Source organism: Oncorhynchus tshawytscha, linkage group LG07, assembly GCF_018296145.1.
Source record: "Oncorhynchus tshawytscha isolate Ot180627B linkage group LG07, Otsh_v2.0, whole genome shotgun sequence".
NCBI lineage: Eukaryota > Metazoa > Chordata > Actinopteri > Salmoniformes > Salmonidae > Oncorhynchus > Oncorhynchus tshawytscha.
The window spans coordinates 76,229,074-76,251,698 of NC_056435.1; the positions used below are offsets into that span (position 1 = coordinate 76,229,074).

The 22,625-nt window shown below is 44.1% G+C and overlaps 1 protein-coding gene across 3 annotated transcripts in view; it reads left to right on the plus strand.

The window, feature by feature from the left end:
* The window catches only part of ptpdc1a (protein tyrosine phosphatase domain containing 1a), a 73,989-nt gene that overhangs the window by 22,770 nt on the left and 28,594 nt on the right, over nt 1-22,625 (plus strand). For 2 of the 3 annotated variants that reach the window (XM_042324974.1, XM_042324975.1), the window contains exon 3: nt 5,497-5,668. In XM_042324974.1, the coding sequence (XP_042180908.1) occupies nt 5,497-5,668 (172 nt within the window). Of the gene's footprint in view, nt 1-5,496; nt 5,669-17,402; nt 17,460-22,625 lie in introns of those variants that run through there. The other variant, XM_042324976.1, reaches the window with a different exon arrangement.

The window sequence follows — 22,625 nt, forward strand, 5'->3', positions numbered from 1 at the left end:
GGGGAGAGAGAAAGGGGCTGGTTAGACAGGGCAGGGGAGAGAGAGGGGCTGGTTAGACAGGGCAGGGGGAGAGAGAGGGGGCTGGTTAGACAGGGCAGGGGGAGAGAGAGGGGGCTGGTTAGACAGGGCAGGGAGAGAGAGGGGCTGGTTAGACAGGGCAGGGGGAGAGAGAGGGGCTGGTTAGACAGGGCAGGGAGAGGCCGGCTGTACTAAGTCCATGGCACAGGATTAGACTGAGGCAGCTAGGAGCACAGTGTCAGTTAGACAAGGAGTCTGAGGGACCTTGAGGACAGCGGAGACACAGGGGGACCTTGAGGACAGCGGAGATGATCCTTCCGCAGGTTCACCTACGGAAACCTTGTTACGACTTTTACTTCCTCTAGATAGTGGGAGGACAGGGGGACCTTGAGGACAGCGGAGCAACAGGGGGACCTTGAGGACAGCGGAGATGCACGGGGACCTTGAGGACAGCGGAAACAAAGGGGGACCTTGAGGACAGGGGACCTTGAGGACAGCGGAGACACTGGGGGACCTTGAGGACAGGGGACACGAAGGGGGACCTTGAGGACAGGGGACACGAAGGGGGACCTTGAGGACAGGGGGACCTTGAGTACAGCGGAGACGCAGGGGGACCTTGAGGACAAGGGGACCTTGAGTACAGCGGAGACGCAGGGGGACCTTGAGGACAGGGGGACCTTGAGTACAGCGGAGAAACAGGGGGACCTTGAGGACAGCGGAGAAACAGGGGACCTTGAGGACAGCGGAGATGCAGGGGGACCTTGAGGACAGCGGAGATGCAGGGGGACCTTGAGGACAGGGGACACGCAGGGGACCTTGAGGACAGGGGAACCTTGAGGACAGCGGACACGCAGGGGGACCTTGAGGACAGGGGGACACGAGGGGGACCTTGAGGACAGGGGGGACCTTGAGGACAGCGGACACGCAGGGGGACCTTGAGGACAGCGGACACGCAGGGGACCTTGAGGACAGGGGGACCTTGAGGACAGCGGACACGCAGGGGGACCATGAGGACAGGGGGACCTTGAGGACAGCGGACACGCAGGGGGACCTTGAGGACAGCGGAGACGCAGGGGGACCTTGAGGACAGCGGACACGCAGGGGGACCTTGAGGACAGGGGGACCTTGAGGACAGCGGACACGCAGGGGGACCTTGAGGACCGAGGAGACACGGAGGGACCTTGAGGACAGCGGACACGCAGGGGACCTTGAGGACAGCGGACACGCAGGGGGACCTTGAGGACAGGGACGGACACGCAGGGGGACCTTGAGGACAGCAGGGGGACACAGCGGACACGGGGGACCTTGAGGACAGGGGGACCTTGAGGACAGCGGACACGCAGGGGGACCATGAGGACAGGGGGGACCTTGAGGACAGCGGACACGCAGGGGGACCTTGAGGACAGCGGAGACGCAGGGGGACCTTGAGGACAGCGGAGACGCAGGGGGACCTTGAGGACAGCGGAGACGCAGGGGGACCTTGAGGACAGCGGAGACGCAGGGGACCTTGAGGACAGCGGACACGCAGGGGGACCTTGAGGACAGGGGGACCTTGAGGACAGCGGACACGCAGGGGGACCTTGAGGACAGGGGGACCTTGAGGACAGCGGACACGCGGGGACCTTGAGGACAGCGGAGCCGCAGGGGGACCTTGAGGACAGAGGGACCTTGAGAACAGGGGGACCTTGAGGACAGCGGACACGCGGGGACCTTGAGGACAGCGGAGCCGCAGGGGGACCTTGAGGACAGCGGAGCCGCAGGGGGACCTTGAGGACAGCGGAGCCGCAGGGGGACCTTGAGGACAGCGGAGACGCAGGGGGACCTTGAGGACAGGGGGACCTTGAGGACAGCGGAGCCACAGGGGGACCTTGAGGACAGCGGAGCCGCAGGGGGACCTTGAGGACAAAGGGACCTCGAGGACAGCGGAGCCGCAGGGGGACCTTGAGGACAGCGGAGCCGCAGGGGGACCTTGAGGACGGGGGGACCTTGAGGACAGCGAAGCCGCAGGGGGACCTTGAGAACAGGGGGACCTTGAGGACAGCGGAGCCACAGGGGGACCTTGAGGACAGCGGAGCCGCAGGGGGACCTTGAGGACAAAAGGACCTTGAGGACAGCGGAGCCGCAGGGGGACCTTGAGGACAGCGGAGCCGCAGGGGGACCTTGAGGACAGCGGAGCCGCAGGGGGACCATGAGGACAGGGGAACCTTGAGGACAGCGGACACGCAGGGGGACCTTGAGGACAGGGGGACCTTGAGGACAGCGGACACGCAGGGGGACCTTGAGGACAGAGAGAGGCAGACAGTCGGGTGGGTCTGCATGCAGCAGGACACATAGGGACTATCAATGATGTCTCCGTGAGGGAGAGACGGGGTTGTTGAACCTGTCACAGGTTGAGACGCTAAGCTAGACGCTGGGTGCCTCACAGAGGGTTAAACACAGAGACAGGGACAGATATGGCTGAGGAGCCCTCCGATGGCAACACAGGCACCGCCACGGGACCACGCCAATGTAATGACACTGCTAGATCACAATCAAGGCTTCTCTTGCTTTGTATAGATCCACTGCTGGCCGAGCTGGTTCAGATCTTTCAGAACATCTCTCTGTTAACCTGGCTGGTTCAGATCTTTCAGAACATCTCTCTGTTAACCTGGCTGGTTCAGATCTGTCTGAACATCTCTCTGTTAACCTGGCTGGTTCAGATCTGTCTGAACATCTCTCTGTTAACCTGGCTGGTTCAGATCTGTCTGAACATCTCTCTGTTAACCTGGCTGGTTCAGATCTTTCAGAACATCTCTCTGTTAACCTGGCTGGTTCAGATCTGTCTGAACATCTCTCTGTTAACCTGGCTGGTTCAGATCTGTCTGAACATCTCTCTGTTAACCTGGCTGGTTCAGATCTGTCTGAACATCTCTCTGTTAACCTGGCTGGTTCAGATCTTCTGAACATCTCTCTGTTGAACCTGGCTGGTCAGAGGAGCTGTCTGAACATCTCTCTGTTAACCTGGCTGGTCAGATCTGTCTGAACACCTGAAGGGCTGGTTCAGATCTGGTCTGAACATCTCTGTTAACCTGGGCTAACGATCCTTCAGAACATCTCTCTGTCTTGTTTAACATTTACCTGGCTGGTTCAGATGCTGAGATGCTAACATCTCTCTGAGGGGAACCTGGCTGGTTCAGTTGCTAGGGAAATGTTTTGTCTGTGAATGTGTGTTTTCAAAGAGGTGTCTGTTGTTGGAGAGAAAAGCCAACATGAAATACAGCAGGAGAATATTTAGTCTAGTCACACAGAATGGGGATGATGTAGTCTAGTCACACAGAATGGGTATGATGTAGTCTAGTCACACAGAATGGGGATGATGTAGTCTAGTCACACAGAATGGGGATGATGTAGTCTAGTCACACAGAATGGGTATGATGTAGCCTAGTCACACAGAATGGGGATGATGTAGTCTTGTCACACAGAATGGGTATGATGCTGAGATGCTAGTCACACAGAATGGGGATGATGTAGGCTAGTCACACAGAATGGGGATGATGTGTTTAGTCACACAGAATGGGTCTGATGTAGTCTAGTCACACAGAATGGGGATGATGTAGTCTAGTCACACAGAATGGGGATGATGTAGCCTAGTCACACAGAATGGGGATGATGTAGCCTAGTCACACAGAATGGGGATGATGTAGTCTAGTCACACAGAATGGGGATGATGTAGCCTAGTCACACAGAATGGGGATGATGTAGTCTAGTCACACAGAATGGGGATGATGTAGTCTAGTCACACAGAATGGGGATGATGTAGCCTAGTCACACAGAATGGGTATGATGTAGCCTAGTCACACAGAATGGGGATGATGTAGCCTAGTCACACAGAATGGGGATGATGTAGTCTAGTCACACAGAATGGGGATGATGTAGCCTAGTCACACAGAATGGGGATGATGTAGTCTAGTCACACAGAATGGGGATGATGTAGCCTAGTCACACAGAATGGGGATGATGTAGCCTAGTCACACAGAATGGGGATGATGTAGCCTAGTCACACAGAATGGGGATGATGTAGTCTAGTCACACAGAATGGGGATGATGTAGCCTAGTCACACAGAATGGGGATGATGTAGTCTAGTCACACAGAATGGGGATGATGTAGCCTAGTCACACAGAATGGGGATGATGTAGTCTAGTCACACAGAATGGGGATGATGTAGTCTAGTCACACAGAATGGGGATGATGTAGTCTAGTCACACAGAATGGGGATGATGTAGCCTAGTCACACAGAATGGGGATGATGTAGCCTAGTCACACAGAATGGGGATGATGTAGCCTAGTCACACAGAATGGGGATGATGTAGCCTAGTCACACAGAATGGGGATGATGTAGTCTAGTCACACAGAATGGGGATGATGTAGCCTAGTCACACAGAATGGGGATGATGTAGTCTAGTCACACAGAATGGGGATGATGTAGCCTAGTCACACAGAATGGGGATGATGTAGCCTAGTCACACAGAATGGGGATGATGTAGCCTAGTCACACAGAATGGGGATGATGTAGCCTAGTCACACAGAATGGGGATGATGTAGCCTAGTCACACAGAATGGGGATGATGTAGCCTAGTCACACAGAATGGGGATGATGTAGTCTAGTCACACAGAATGGGGATGATGTAGCCTAGTCACACAGAATGGGGATGATGTAGCCTAGTCACACAGAATGGGTATGATGTAGTCTAGTCACACAGAATGGGGATGATGTAGTCTAGTCACACAGAATGGGGATGATGTAGTCTAGTCACACAGAATGGGGATGATGTAGCCTAGTCACACAGAATGGGGATGATGTAGTCTAGTCACACAGAATGGGGATGATGTAGCCTAGTCACACAGAATGGGTATGATGTAGCCTAGTCACACAGAATGGGTATGATGTAGTCTAGTCACACAGAATGGGGATGATGTAGCCTTGTCACACAGAATGGGGATGATGTAGTCTAGTCACACAGAATGGGTATGATGTAGTCTAGTCACACAGAATGGGGATGATGTAGCCTTGTCACACAGAATGGGGATGATGTAGTCTAGTCACACAGAATGGGGATGATGTAGTCTAGTCACACAGAATGGGGATGATGTAGTCTAGTCACACAGAATGGGTATGATGTAGTCTAGTCACACAGAATGGGGATGATGTAGCCTAGTCACACAGAATGGGGATGATGTAGCCTAGTCACACAGAATGGGGATGATGTAGCCTAGTCACACAGAATGGGGATGATGTAGCCTAGTCACACAGAATGGGGATGATGTAGCCTAGTCACACAGAATGGGGATGATGTAGCCTAGTCACACAGAATGGGGATGATGTAGCCTAGTCACACAGAATGGGGATGATGTAGCCTAGTCACACAGAATGCAGCTAGTATGTAGTCTAGTGGGATGTGCTTGTTGATCTCTCCTCTTTTCTCTCTCTCGCTCTGCAGTCAGTACTCGGGTCCCCACAGCCAAGTACACCAAGGTGGGGGAGACTTTGAGACATGTGATCCCAGGTCACATGCAGTGCTCCATGGCGTGTGGAGGGAGGGCCTGTAAATACGAGAACCCGGCCCGCTGGAGTGACAAGGAGCAGGCCGTTAAGGGACTGTACTCCTCATGGTGAGTCTCTGTCTAACATCCCGTGTCTGTCCTGTCTCTCTTCTGGGCTCATAGATAGATAGATAGATAGATAGTATCAGACAGCTCTGGATAGGTAGTTAGATGGATAGGTAGTTAGATGGATAGGTAGTTAGATGGATAGATAGATAGATAGATAGATAGATAGATAGATAGATAGATAGATAGATAGATAGATAGATAGATAGATAGATAGATAGATAGATAGATAGTATCAGACAGCTCTGGATAGGTAGTTAGATGGATAGGTAGTTAGATGGATAGGTAGTTAGATAGATAGATAGATAGGATCATACAGCTCTGGATAGGTAGTTAGATGGATAGGTAGTTAGATGGATAGGTAGTTAGATGGATAGGTAGTTAGATGGATAGGTAGTTAGATGGATAGGTCGTTAGATGGATAGGTCGTTAGATGGATAGATAGATAGGATCATACAGCTTTGGATAGGTAGATAGATAGGATCATACAGCTTTGGATAGGTAGTTAGATGGATAGGTAGTTAGATGGATAGGTACTGAGATGGATAGGTAGTAAGATAGATAGGATCATACAGCTTTGGATAGGTAGATGGATAGATAGATAGATAGGATCATACAGCTTTGGATAGGTAGATGGATAGGTAGTTAGATAGGATCATACAGCTTTGGATAGGTAGTTAGATGGATAGGTAGTTAGATGGATAGGTAGTTAGATGGATAGGTACTGAGATGGATAGGTAGTAAGATAGATAGGATCATACAGCTTTGGATAGATAGATAGATAGATAGATAGATAGATAGATAGATAGATAGATAGATAGATAGATAGATAGATAGATAGATAGATAGATAGATAGGATCATACAGCTCTGATAGGTAGATAGATAGATAGATAGATAGATAGATAGATAGATAGATAGATAGATAGATAGATAGATAGATAGATAGATAGATAGATAGATAGATAGATAGATCATACAGCTCTGGATAGGTAGATAGATAGATAGATAGATAGATAGGTACTAAGATAGATAGGTAGTGAGATAGATAGGTAGTAAGATAGTTAGATCGATAGACAGGTAGTTAGATATAGACATGTAGTGAGGTAGGTAGTTAGATAGATGGATAGATAGTAAGATATAGATATATATAGATATAGATAGTAAGGTAGATAGATAGATAGTAAGGTAGATAGATAGATAGTAAGGTAGATAGATAGATAGTAAGGTAGATAGATAGATAGTAAGGTAGATAGATAGATAGTAAGGTAGGTAGATAGTTAGGTAGATAGATAGATAGTAAGGTAGATAGATAGATAGTAGGTAGATAGATAGATAGTAAGGTAGATAGATAGATAGGTAGTAAGATAGATAGATAGATAGATAGTAAGGTAGATAGATAGATAGTAAGGTAGATAGATAGATAGTAAGGTAGATAGATAGATAGTTAGATAGACATATAGATAAGATAGATATATAGATAGATAGATATAAGGTAGATATAGATAGTAGATGGATAGATAGATAGATAGTAAGGTAGATAGATAGATAGTAAGGTAGATAGATAGTAGTAGGTAGATAGATAGTAAGGTAGATAGATAGTTAGGTAGTAAGATAGACATATAGATATAGATATAGATATAGATAGTAAGGTAGATAGATAGATAGTAAGGTAGGTAGATAGTTAGATAGTAAGATAGACATATAGATAACCTCCACTCTTACACTAGCCCAAGCCAATGGCATGTACCAGATGCTCAGCAGGCTCTGCTCACACTTACTGACCTGGGGCCAAACCACACGACCAACAACATTGGACACTTTATGGAACACAAAGCCTTCACTATATCATCCTGGAATATCCAAGACCTGAGGTAATCTGCCTTTGGCCTAAAGAGCAGGAACCTGGACTTCACCAAAGAAATCGGTAATACAGACATTGTCATCCTGCAAGAAACCTGGTATAGAGGAGACAGACCCACTAGTTGTCCTCTAGGTCACAGAGAGCTGGTAGTCCGATCCACCAAACTACCAGGTGTGAAACAGGGAAGGGACTCAGGGGGTATGCTAATTTGGTATAGAGCAGACCTAACTCACTCCATTAAATTAATCAAAACAGGAACATTTTACATTTGGCTAGAAATTCAAAAGGAAATGATCTTAACAGAGAAAAATGTCCTCCTGTGTGCTACCTATATCCCCCCCACTCGAATCCCCATACTTTAATGAAGACAGCTTCTCCATCCTGGAGGGGGAAATGAATCATTTCCAGGCTCAGGGACATGTACGAGTCTGTGGCGACCTAAATGTCAGAACCAGACAAGAACCTGACACCCTCAGCACACAGGGGGACAAATACCTGCCTGCAGGTGACAGCATTCCCTCCCACATATGCCCCCCTAGGCACAACTATGACAACATAACCAACAAAAACGGGTCACAACTCCTGCAGCTCTGTCGCACGCTGGGTATGTACATAGTTAATGGTAGGCTTCGAGGGGACTCCTATGGTAGGTACACCTGTAGCTCATCTCTTGGCAGTAGTACTATAGACTACTTTATCACTGACCTCAACCCAGAGTCTCTCAGAGCGTTCACAGTCAGCCCACTGACACCCCTATCAGACCACAGCAAAATCACAGTCTACTTGAACAGAGCAATACTCAACCATGAGGCATCAAAGCCAAAGGAACTGAGTAACATTAAGAAATGCTATAGATGGAAGGAATGCAGTTTGGAAACCTACCAAAAAACAATTAGGCAACAACAAATTCAATCCCTTTTAGACAATTTTCTGGGTAAAACGTTCCACTGTAATAGTGAAGGTGTAAACTTGTCAGTAGAAAATTTTAACAGTATATTTGACCTCTCAGCTTCCCTATCAAATCTAAAAATCTCAAATAGAAAAACGAAGAAAATTAACAACAATGACAAATGGTTTGATGAAGAATGCAACAATCTAAGAAAGAAATTGAGAAACCTGTCCAACCAAAAACATAGAGATCCGGAAAACCTGAGTCTACGCCTTCACTATGGTGAATCACTAAAACCATACAGAAATACACTACGGAAAAAGAAGGAACAGCAAGTTAGAAATCAGCTCAATGTAATTGAAGAATCCATAGACTCTAACCACCTCTGGGAAAATTGGAAAACACTAAACAAACAACAACACGAAGAATTATCTATCCAAAATGGAGATGTATGGGTAAACCACTTCTCCAATCTTTTTGGCTCTATAACAAAGTATAAAGAGCAAAAACATATACATGATCAAATACAAATCTTCATCAATCAACTATTAAAGACTACCAGAACCCATTGGATTCTCCAATTACCTTGAATGAGCTACAGGACAAAATAAAAACCCTCCAACCTACATTTCCTCAATGAAAACAATGTACTGAGCAAATGTAAATTTTTTTGACCAAATTACCATATGTACGTGTTCACCCTGCACACCAACAAACAAAACAAAGGCAAAGTCTTCTCATGCTTTGTTGATTTCAAAGAAGCCTTTGACTCAATTTGGCATGAGGGTCTGCTATACAAATTGATAGAAAGTGGTGTTGAGGGAAAAACATACAACATTATAAAATCCATGTACACAAACAACAAGTGTGCGGTTAAAATTGGCAAAAAACACACAGGGCTGTGGGGTGAGACATGGATGCAGCTTAAGCCCCACCCTCTTCAACATATATATCGACGAATTGGCGAGGGCACTAGATCAGTCTGCAGCACCCGGCCTCACCCTACTAGAATCTGACGTCAAATGTCTACTGTTTGCTGATGATCTGGTGCTTCTGTCACCAACCAAGGAGGGCCTACAGCAGCACCTAGATATTCTGCACAGATTCTGTCAGACCTGGGCCCTGACAGTAAATCTCAGTAAGACCAAAAATAATGGTGTTCCAAAAAAGGTCCAGTCGCCACGACCACAAATACAAATTCCATCTAGACACTGTTGCCCTAGAGCACACAAAAAACTATACATACAGTGGGGCAAAAAAGTATTTAGTCAGCCACCAATTGTGCAAGTTAAAAAGATGAGAGAGGCCTGTAATTTTCATCATAGGTACACTTCAACTATGACAGATAAAATGAGAAAAAAAATCCAGAAAATCACATTTTGATAATGAGTTTATTTGCAAATTATGGTGGAAAATAAGTATTTGGTCACCTACAAACAAGCAAGATTTCTGGCTCTTATAGACCTGTAACTTCTTCTTTAAGAGGCTCCTCTGTCCTCCAATCGTTACCTGTATTAATGGCACCTGTTTGAACTTGTTATCAGTATAAAAGACACCTGTCCACAACCTCAAACAGTCACAGTCCAAACTCCACTATGGCCAAGACCAAAGAGCTGTCAAAGGACACCAGAAACAAAATTGTCCTAGGGCCTCCTCCACGTCTCCTGATGTACTGGCCTGTCCTCTGGTAGCACCTCCATGCTCTGGACACTATGCTGACAGACACAGCAAACCTTCTTGCCACAGCTCGCATTGATGTGCCATCCTGGATGAGCTGCACTACCTGAGCCACTTGTGTGGGTTGTAGACTCCGTCTCATGCTACCACTAAAGTGAAAACACCGCCAGCAGTCAAAAGTGACCAAAACATCAGCCAGGAAGCATAGGAACTGAGAAGTGGTCTGTGGTCACCACCTGCAGAACCACTCCTTTATTGGGGTTGTCTTGCTAATTGCCTATAATTTCCACATGTTGTCTATTCCATTTGCACAACAGCATGTGAAATGTATTGTCAATCAGTGTTGCTTCCTAAGTGGACAGTTTGATTTCACAGAAGTGTGATTGACTTGGAGTTACACTGTGTTGTATAAGTGTTGCCTTTATTTTTTGAGCAGTATATATATATGTATATATATATGTGTGTATAATATGACATTTGTAATGTCTTTATTATTTTAAAACTTCTGTATGAGTAATGTTTACTGTTAATTTTTATTGTTTATTTCACTTTTGTATATTATCTACCTCACTTGCTTTGGCAATGTTAACACATGTTTCCCATGCCAATAAAGCCCCTTGAATTGAATAGATAGATGGGTAGTAAGATAGATAGATAGCTAGATAGATCTGTAGATAGATAGGTTGGTAGGTAGATCTGTAGGTAGGTAGGTAGGTAGGTAGGTAGGTAGGTAGGTAGGTGGGTTGTAATATAGATAGATATGTTGTTGGATAGATATTTAGATGGGTAGATAGATAGATAGATAGATAGATAGATAGATAGATAGATAGATAGATAGATAGATAGATAGATAGATAGATAGATAGATAGATAGATAGATAGATAGATAGATAGATGGGTAGTAAGATAGATAGATGGGTAGATAGATGGGTACATAGATGGGTAGATAGATGGGTAGTAAGATAGATGGATATATGGGTAGTTAGATAGATAGATGGGTAGTAAGATAGATAGATCGATAGATAGATGGGTGGTAAGATAGATAGATAGATAGATGGGTAGTAAGATAGATGGATAGATATGTAGGTAGTAAGATAGATGGATAGATATGTAGGTAGTAAGATAGATAGATAGATGGGTAGATGGGTAGATAGATGGGTAGATAAGATAGATAGATAGATAGATGGGTAGTAAGATAGATGGATAGATATGTAGGTAGTAAGATAGATGGATAGATATGTAGGTAGTAAGATAGATGGATAGATATGTAGGTAGTAAGATAGATGGATAGATATGTAGGTAGTAAGATAGATGGATAGATATGTAGGTAGTAAGATAGATGGATAGATATGTAGGTAGTAAGATAGATGGATAGATATGTAGGTAGTAAGATAGATTTAGGTAGTAAGATAGATAGATATATAGATAGATAGATGGGTAGTAAGATAGATAGATGGGTAGTAAGATAGATGGATAGATATGTAGGTAGTAAGATAGATGGATAGATATGTAGATAGATAGATAGATAGATAGATGGGTAGTAAGATAGATAGATAGATAGATGGGTAGTAAGATAGATGGATAGATATGTAGGTAGTAAGATAGATGGATAGATATGTAGGTAGTAAGATAGATGGATAGATATGTAGGTAGTAAGATAGATGGATAGATATGTAGGTAGTAAGATAGATAGATAGATTTAGGTAGTAAGATAGATAGATATATAGATAGATATGTAGGTAGTTAGATAGATAGATGGGTAGTAAGATAGATGGATAGATATGTAGGTAGTAAGATAGATGGATAGATATGTAGGTAGTAAGATAGATAGATAGATAGATAGATAGATAGATAGATAGATAGATAGATAGATAGATAGATAGATAGATAGATAGATAGATAGATAGATGGGTAGTAAGATAGATGGGTAGTAAGATAGATGGGTAGTAAGATAGATGGGTATAAGATAGATGGGTAGTAAGATAGATGGGTAGTAAGATAGATAGATAGATAGATAGATGGATAGATATGTAGGTAGTAAGATAGATGGATAGATATGTAGGTAGTAAGATAGATGGGAAGATATGTAGGTAGTAAGATAGATGGATAGATATGTAGGTAGTAAGATAGATGGATAGATATGTAGGTAGTAAGATAGATAGATAGATTTAGGTAGTAAGATAGATAGATATATAGATAGATAGATGGGTAGTAAGATAGATAGATAGATAGATAGATGGGTAGTAAGATAGATGGATAGATATGTAGGTAGTAAGATAGATGGATAGATATGTAGGTAGTAAGATAGATAGATAGATAGATAGATAGATAGATAGATAGATAGATAGATAGATAGATAGATAGATAGATAGATAGATAGATAGATAGATGGGTAGTAAGATAGATGGATAGATATGTAGGTAGTAAGATAGATGGATAGATATGTAGGTAGTAAGATAGATGGATAGATATGTAGGTAGTAAGATAGATGGATAGATATGTAGGTAGTAAGATAGATGGATAGATATGATAGGTAGTAAGATAGATGGATAGATATGTAGGTAGTAAGATAGATAGATAGATTTAGGTAGTAAGATAGATAGATATATAGATAGATATATAGATAGATAGATGGGTAGTAAGATAGATGGATAGATATGTAGGTAGTAAGATAGATGGATAGATATGTAGGTAGTAAGATAGATGGATAGATATGTAGGTAGTAAGATAGATAGATGGGTAGTAAGATAGATAGATAGATTTAGGTAGTAAGATAGATAGATAGATAGATGGGTAGTAAGATAGATGGATAGATATGTAGGTAGTAAGATAGATAGATAGATAGATAGATAGATAGATAGATAGATAGATAGATAGATAGATAGATAGATAGATAGATAGATAGATAGATAGATAGATAGATAGATAGATAGATGGGTAGTAAGATAGATATATAGATAGATAGATGAGTAAGATAGATAGATAGATGGGTAGTAAGATAGATAGATAGATTTAGGTAGTAAGATAGATAGATAGATAGATGGGTAGTAAGATAGATGGATAGATATGTAGGTAGTAAGATAGATAGATAGATAGATAGATAGATAGATAGATAGATGGGGGTAGTAGATAGATATATAGATAGATAGATGGGTAGTAAGATAGATAGATAGATGGGTAGTAAGATAGATAGATAGATGGGTAGTAAGATAGATGGATAGATATGTAGGTAGTAAGATAGATGGATAGATATGTAGGTAGTAAGATAGATAGATAGATAGATAGATGGGTAGTAAGATAGATGGATAGATATGTAGGTAGTAAGATAGATGGATAGATATGTAGGTAGTAAGATAGATAGATAGATAGATAGATGGGTAGTAAGATAGATGGATAGATATGTAGGTAGTAAGATAGATAGATAGATAGATAGATGGGTAGTAAGATAGATAGATAGATAGATGGGTAGTAAGATAGATATGTAGGTAGTAAGATAGATGGTTAGATATGTAGGTAGTAAGATAGATGGATAGATATGTAGGTAGTAAGATAGATAGATAGATTTAGGTAGTAAGATAGATAGATATGATAGGTAGTTAGATAGATAGATGGGTAGTAAGGTAGGTAGGTAGGTAGTAAGATAGATAGATAGATTTAGGTAGTAAGATAGATAGATATATAGATAGATATGTAGGTAGTTAGATAGATAGATGGGTAGTAAGGTAGGTAGGTAGGTAGTAAGATAGATAGGTAGGTAGTTAGATATAGGTAGTAAGATAGATAGATATATACGTAGTATGATTGATAGATATGTAGTTAGATCTATTTGATCATTTAAAACACAATAAAACCTCATGTGGATAAAGCCATTTTAAATCGTTGAGGATGACACAAAGTTTGAAACGGTATTTCCATTGTGGTTCTCTTAAATAAATGTCTCTAAGCATTAACAAACACAGTATACCTACTAGGCCTGCTTGAGTTACAGATATAATAATTAATACATTCTTTAACTTTTCAAAGAATCTCAAAGCGCATCAAAAGTAAGACAACAAACAAATATGTAAATGACGGAGATTGAAAGCATGTCGGTCGGTTTGGGATCAAGTTGAGGCAAGTTAGTCTGTAAAGGCAGTGTAGGTTCAGTTGAGGGGGCATCGAAGGGACAGCCAAGGACAAACAAAGACCTGTGTTCCCATGCTAACATACTGTATACTACATACTTCATGAGTATATACTATTAGTTCATTTTTAGTATACTGTAAACGCACGGTGTCCTTTCAGTCAAGTGTACTAGCACTTCGCCTGTCTATTGGAGGTTGATGCTAGCGTGTTAGCATAACAAATGACTAGCTAGACATCTTACAACTTCATTAACAATGTCCATTGAGAACACACAACGACTATACCGCTTAGCTGAGAATGACGTGAATAATCAAGTCAATCAATGTTTTCCTCCGTCTGTATTGGATGTGTCGTTGTTTGTGTCTGTTTTCCTCCGTCTGTATTGGAAGTGTCCATTTGTGTCCATTGTTATAGTATGTTAAACCCTCTGTGACTCCACTCGGCACACCGTTCACTGTATGAGACATACCACACACTTTAACGTTACCTGCAGTGGCAACTCACCACATCTCATAGTCCTTGCTGTCTATCTGTCGTTGTTAGACATATATTTAGCTTTCATGGCAGCTGTATTTGTTGTCCTGGCTATAATGATGAACTGCCGTTGGCTGTTCAGAAGACCGAGGCTGGAAGGAGGAGGAGACGACAGGCATCTGGTCAAAGGAGGGCGCTGTTGAGGCGCTGTATTCTCCTTGACCAAAATGCAAATGTAGGTAGGCCACATTCTAAGTCAATTATTACACTGTACTGGTCTGTATGTAGCCAAGTTCATTGTCAATTTGATACATGTACTTGGATTATAATATTAGAACATGTCGTTTAGTGTAGCCTATAGGCTACATTCAATAATATACACACATGGCAGAATAGGCCTACATATCAAATCATGTGAAAGCTTTTTATTTTGTTTCAATTTGGTAAAGTTGCCTTTTCTCATCACAGACTGGTGGCAGAGGACCCTACTGCTAAATCCCAATGTACCCATCCTAGACGACCTTGACCTCAAGCCCCACTTCTGAATGACCCTCTTTTGACAGGCTGGTAGAGGCCTTGCAGCATGAAGACCAGGACCATGGCTGGGGCCAGACCTTGGAAGCCTCCTGTTTCTCTAATGGCTGGCCAGTGCCACTTCGTATCGTGTTGTGTCCGAGGCATTTGATGTCCACCGGACCACAGTGCTCCATGTCATCCATAGGGTCAGTGGTGGGATCATGAAGAGTTTTATTCATATCAGCTACAGGCCATCTGTGACCACAGGTACAGGTTCATCTACATTGCCTTCCCCGGGTCTGTGCACGACGCCAGGGTCCTGTAACAGTCCTTTACCCTCCATCCTAAGGGATGGACTCTGCCTGGCCGAGCCCATCTGTATAATGACCCTACAGGCAGCCAGTGATGGGTGTAGTGGAGGCCACCTACAATGCAAATTGTAGTACAATACAATTGTAGTACAAAATACAATGAATGTGGTGGAAGCTCCATCATGAAGGCCTGGAGGTGAAGCCTAGCTTTGTGTCTGAGGTGGTTGAATGCTGCATGTCTGCCTCAGCAACCAGGACTTTGTAGAGCCTGAGGATGATGATGGAAACCTGGACCAGCCTCTGCGGCAGAATGGGGATCACCTGTAGGACCAGCCTCTTCCTCAGAATGGGCATCAACTGTAGGACCAGCCTCTTCCTCAGAATGGGCATCACCTGTAGGACCAGCCTCTTCCTCAGAATGGGCATCACCTGTAGGACCAGCCTCTTCCTCAGAATGGGCATCACCTGTAGGGCCAGCCTCTTCCTCAGAATGGTCATCACCTGTAGGACCAGCCTCTTCCTCAGAATGGGCATCACCTGTAGGACCAGCCTCGTCCTCAGAATGGGCATCACCTGTAGGACCAGCCTCTGCGGCAGAATGGGGATCACCTGTAGGACCAGCCTCTTCCTCAGAATGGGCATCAACTGTAGGACCAGCCTCTTCCTCAGAATGGGCATCACCTGTAGGACCAGCCTCTTCCTCAGAATGGGCATCACCTGTAGGACCAGCCTCTTCCTCAGAATGGGCATCACCTGTAGGACCAGCCTCTTCCTCAGAATGGGCATCACCTGTAGGACCAGCCTCTTCCTCAGAATGGGCATCACCTGTAGGACCAGCCTCTTCCTCAGAATGGGCATCACCTGTAGGACCAGCCTCTTCCTCAGAATGGGCATCAACTGTAGGACCAGCCTCTTCCTCAGAATGGGCATCAACTGTAGGACCAGCCTCTTCCTCAGAATGGGCATCAACTGTAGGACCAGCCTCTTCCTCAGAATGGGCATCACCTGTAGGACCAGCCTCTTCCTCAGAATGGGCATCACCTGTAGGACCAGCCTCTTCCTCAGAATGGGCATCACCTGTAGGACCAGCCTCTTCCTCAGAATGGGCATCACCTGTAGGACCAGCCTCTTCCTCAGAATGGGCATCACCTGTAGGACCAGCCTCTTCCTCAGAATGGGCATCACCTGTAGGACCAGCCTCTTCCTCAGAATGGGCATCACCTGTAGGACCAGCCTCTTCCTCAGAATGGGCATCACCTGTAGGACCAGCCTCTTCCTCAGAATGGGCATCACCTGTAGGACCAGCCTCTTCCTCAGAATGGGCATCACCTGTAGGGCCAGCCTCTTCCTCAGAATGGTCATCACCTGTAGGACCAGCCTCTTCCTCAGAATGGGCATCACCTGTAGGACCAGCCTCTTCCTCAGAATGGGCATCACCTGTAGGACCAGCCTCTGCGGCAGAATGGGCATCACCTGTAGGACCAGCCTCTGCGGCAGAATGGGCATCAACTGTAGGACCAGCCTCTTCCTCAGAATGGGCATCACCTGTAGGACCAGCCTCTTCCTCAGAATGGGCATCACCTGTAGGACCAGCCTCTTCCTCAGAATGGGCATCACCTGTAGGACCAGCCTCTTCCTCAGAATGGGCATCACCTGTAGGACCAGCCTCTTCCTCAGAATGGGCATCACCTGTAGGACCAGCCTCTTCCTCAGAATGGGCATCAACTGTAGGACCAGCCTCTTCCTCAGAATGGGCATCACCTGTAGGACCAGCCTCTTCCTCAGAATGGGCATCACCTGTAGGACCAGCCTCTTCCTCAGAATGGGCATCACCTGTAGGACCAGCCTCTTCCTCAGAATGGGCATCACCTGTAGGACCAGCTCGCAGCTGCAGAATCAGGAGTGGGCAATGTTGCAGCACCCGCTAACCCCATCCCAGGTGACCACTACTACCGCAATCCCCACCAGTAAAAACAACCCACATGATTCTCACAGGCACCCTGTTTAAAACAGAATGGTTGATTCCTAAATCAATCAATATCACCTGTGTTCACATCTAACATAACTTACTGTTCTACTTTTTATCATATTACCAGTGTTCAGGCCTCCCAGGTGGCGCAGCGGTCTAAGACATCTCAGTACAAGAGGCGTCACTGCAGTCCCTGGTTTGAATCCAGGCTTCATCACATCTGGGCATAATTGGGAGTCCCATAGGGCGGCACAATATTGGCCTAGCGTCGTCCGGGTTTGGCCAGGGTCGGCTGTCAATGTAAATAAGTATTTGCCTAGTTTTTGCCTAGTTAAATAAAATAAAAAAATATTTGATCATATTACCAGGGTTCATATTTCAAATCAAACACATTTCTAATAATGCCTCAAATTTCCTGGTGGCATCCCCTTTGTGTGGCCATAATGCACCCTTTAACAAATCCATGCCTTTTGCAGCCCTGCTGCCTGCTGCCTGCAGCCCTTCTGCCTGCAGCCCTTCTCCCTGCTGCCTGCAGCCCTTCTCCCTGCTGCCTGCTACCCTTCTCCCTGCTGCCTGCAGCCCTTCTCCCTGTTGCCTGCCCCTGCTGCCTGCAGCCCTTCTCCCTGCAGCCCTTCTCCCTGCTGCCTGCTGCCTGCAGTCCTTCTCCCTGCTGCCCTTCTCCCTGCTGCCTGCAGCCCTTCTGCCTGCTCCGACGCACTTCACTCACACGGCTCTCCATCACCTGATCTGGTCTTTCTCACAGGCTACAAGTGAAGACCGACACATTGGGGATGCAACTGCATGCATCCTTATCCAATTCCGACATGCACATTGAAGATAACGGTCCACATTTACTTTTCGTCAGCCAACAAGATGACTAGGCCTAACAAACATCAAAAGTACTAGCCTATGTCAGTCTGCTATCTTCAATAGTACAACAGTTTACCTATTCTGTGTAATAAATAAATATTCCAAACATAGTCTGGGACAGTTGTGGTTTGCGATAGATCCCAAATTAATACAACCACTAGCATTAAAAAAAAATGTTTTACTCAATGAGGCTGATGCAACAGATCAGAACGTTTAGCTTCAAGTATAAACTATTAGTCTCTCTCTTCACATAAGTATAAACTATTAGTCTCTCTCTTCACATTACAAGTATAAACTATTAGTCTCTTTCTTCACATTACAAGTATAAACTATTAGTCTCTTGGGGGGGTGTTGTGTCATTTGATCTACACAACATGCCTACCACTTTGAATATGCATTTTTATTGTAAAACATAAGAAATAAGACAAACAGAACTTGAGCGTGCATAACTATTCACCACCCCCAAAGTCAATACTTTGTAGAGCCACCTTTTACAGCAATTACAGCTGCAAGTCTCTTGGGGTATGTCTCTATAAGCTTGTCACATCTAGCCACTGGGATTTTTGCCCATTCTTCAAGGCAAAACTGCTCTAGCTCCTTCAAGTTGGATAGAGTCCGCTGGTGTACAGCAATATTTAAGTCATACTACAGATTCTCAATTGGATTGAGGTCTGGGCTTTGACGAGGCCATTCCAAGACATTTAAATGATTCCCCTTAAACCACTCGAGTGTTACTTTAGCAGTATGCTTAGGGTCATTGTCCTGCTGGAAGGGGAACCTCCGTCCAAGTCTCTCATCTCTGGAAGACAAACCGGTTTCCCTCAAGAATTTTCCTGTATTTAGCGCCATCCATCATTCCTTAAATTCTGACCAGTTGTCCAGTCACTGCCGATGAAAAACATCCCCACAGCATGATGCTGCCACCACCATGGGGATGGTGTTCTCGGGGTGATGGTAGGTGTTTGGTTTGCGCCAGACATAGTGTTTTCCTTGATGGCCAAAAAGCAACATTTGAGTCTCATCTGACCAGATTACCTTCTTCCATTTGTTTTGGGAGTCTCCAACATGCCTTTTGGCGAACCACAAATGTGTTTGCTTATTTCTTTCTTTAAGCAATGGCTTTTTTCTGGCCACTCTTCCATAAAGCCCAGCTATGTGGAGTGTACAGCTTAAAGTGGTCCTATGTACAGATACTCCAATCTCCGCTGTGGAGCTTTGCAGCTCCTTCAGGGTTATCTTTGGTTTCTTTGTTGCCTCTCTGATTAATGCCCTACTTGCCTGGTCCATGAGTTTTGGTGGGCGGCCCTCTCTTCGCAGGTTTGTTGTTTTTCACCTTTATTTAACCAGATAGGCTAGTTCTCATTTGCAACTGCGACCTGGCCAAGATAAAGCAAAGCAGTTCGACACATACAACAACAAAGTTACACATGGAATAAACAAACATACAATCAATAATACAGTACAAAAATCTATATTCAGCATGTGCAAATGAGGTAGGATAAGAGAGGTTAGGCAATAAATAGGCCATGGTGGTGAAGTAATTACAATATAGCAAATAAACACTGGAATGGTAGGGTGTGTAGAAGATGAATGTGCAAGTAGAGATACTGAGGTGCAAAGGAGCAAGATGAATAAATAAATACAGTATGGGGATGAAGTAGATTGGATGGGCTATTTACATATGAGCTATGTACAGGTGCAGTGATCTGTGAGCTGCTCTGACAGCTGGTGCTTAAAGCTAGTGAGGGAGGTAAGAGTCTCCAGCTTCAGAGATTTTTGCAGTTCGTTCCAGTCATTGGCAGCAGAGAACTGGAAGGAGAGGCGACCAAAGAAAGAATTGGCTTTGGGGGTGACCAGTGAGATATACCTGCTGGAGCGCGTGCTGCTATGGTGACCAGTGAGCTGAGATAAGGTGGGGCTTTACCAACACCTTGTGGTGCCATATTATTTCCATTTTTTTTAAATAATGGATTTAATGGTGCTCTGTGGGATGTTCTAAGTTTCAGATATTTTTTTATCATCCAACCCTGATCTGTACTTCTCCACAACTTTGTCCCTGACCTGTTTGGAGAGCTCCTTGGTCTTTATGGTGCCGCTTGCTTGGTGTTGCCCCTTGCTGAGTGGTGTTGCAGACTCTGGGGCCTTTCAGAACAGGTGTATATATACTGAGATCATGTGACTCTTAGATTGCACACAGGTGAACTTTATTTAACTAATTATGTGACTTCTGAAGGTAATTGTATGCATCAGATCTTATTTAGGGGCTTCATAGCAAAGGGGGTGAATACATATGCACGCACCAATCATTTTTTTATTTTCACTTTTTCAACAATAAAATGACCCAACACACCTCCAGGCTGTGTAAGGGCTATTTGACCAAGAAGGAGAGTGATGGAGTGCTGCATCAGATGACTTGGCCTCCACAATCACCCGACCTCAACCCAATTGAGATGGTTTGGGATGAGTTAGACCGCAGAGTGAAGGAAAAGCAGCCAAGGTGCTCAGCATATGTGGGAACTCCTTCAAGATGGTTGGAAAAGCAATCCAGGTGAAGCTGGTTGAGAGAATGCCAAGAGTAGCAAAATAAAAAGTGTATTTATGTATGCGTATTTGTATGTATATGTATGCATGTTTATTTATATATATATATATATTTATAAACTGGGTGGTTCGAGCCTTGAATTCTGATTGGCTGACAGCCCTGGTATATCAGACCGTATACCACGGGTATGACAAAGCATTTATTTTTACTGCTTTAAATAGGTTGGTAACCAGTTTATAACAGCAATAAGACACCTCTGGGCTTTGGTATATGGTCAATATACCACGGCTAAGGGCTGTATCCAGGCACTCTGCTTTGCGTCATGCCAAGAACAGCCCTTAGCTGTGGTATATTGGCAATATACCACACCCAAGCCTTATTGCTTAAATATATGTGGATATGTATATAAATATATATATTTACCCCCAAAATATAAGGGGATTGGAAATTATCCAGACAATGGCATTTATTGAACGATAATCTGTCCGCATATTAACGCTGATACCCTAAGAAATAATAGTAATACAGATAAATAAATATGCTAAATGTATAAGAACAACAAAGAACAGTGGCAAAGGGATTCTTTAAAGAATCTCAAATCTGAGATACATTTAGATTTGTTTGGTTACTACATGATTCCATATGTGTTATTTCATAGTTTTCATAGTTTTTATTCTACATTATAGAAAATAGTAAAAATAAAGGAAAAACCTGTGTCCAAACTTATGACGGGTAAGTATCAAAAGTAAATATAATGTATAAAAAAAAAAGTAAATGTAATCAATAAAATATACCTAATTAAGTATAAATCATTTAAAATGCCTTTATATTTTGTGAACCAGACAGCACAATGTAAAAAAAAATAGCCAGGGGCACACTCAGACACTCAGACATCATTTACAGATAGCCAGGGGCACACTCAGACATCATTTACAGATAGCCAGGGGCACACTCAGACATCATTTACAGATAGCCAGGGGCACACTCAGACATCATTTACAGATAGCCAGGGGCACACTCAGACATCATTTACAGATAGCCAGGGGCACACTCAGACATCATTTACAGATAGCCAGGGGCACACTCAGACACTCAGACATCATTTACAGAAGCCAGCATTAGACATCATTTACAGATAGCCAGTCCCCAGACACTCAGACATCATTTACAGATAGCAGAGGCAGTAGGGACATCATTTACAGATAGCCAGGGGCATGACACTCAGACATCATTTACAGATGAGTCCTCATCAGATCAGAGGCAGTAGGGATCATTTACAGACCAGGGGCATGACACTCAGACATCATTTACAGATAGCCACACTCAGACACTCAGACATCATTTACAGATAGCCAGGGATGACACTCAGACATCATTTACAGATAGCCAGGGCACCAGTTCACTCAGACATCATTTACAGATAGCCAGGGATGACATCATTTACAGATGAGTCCTCAGACACTCAGACATCATTTACAGATAGCCAGGGATGTTCACTCAGACATCATTTACAGATAGCCAGTCCTCCAGATCAGAGGCATTTACAGATAGCCAGGGACACTGACACTCAGACATCATTTACAGATAGTCCTCAGATCATTTACAGATAGCCAGGGGACACTCAGGGACTGACATCATTTACAGATGCCAGTCCACCAGACATCATTTACAGATAGCCAGGGGATGACTCAGGGACTGACATCATTTACAGATGAGTCCACTCC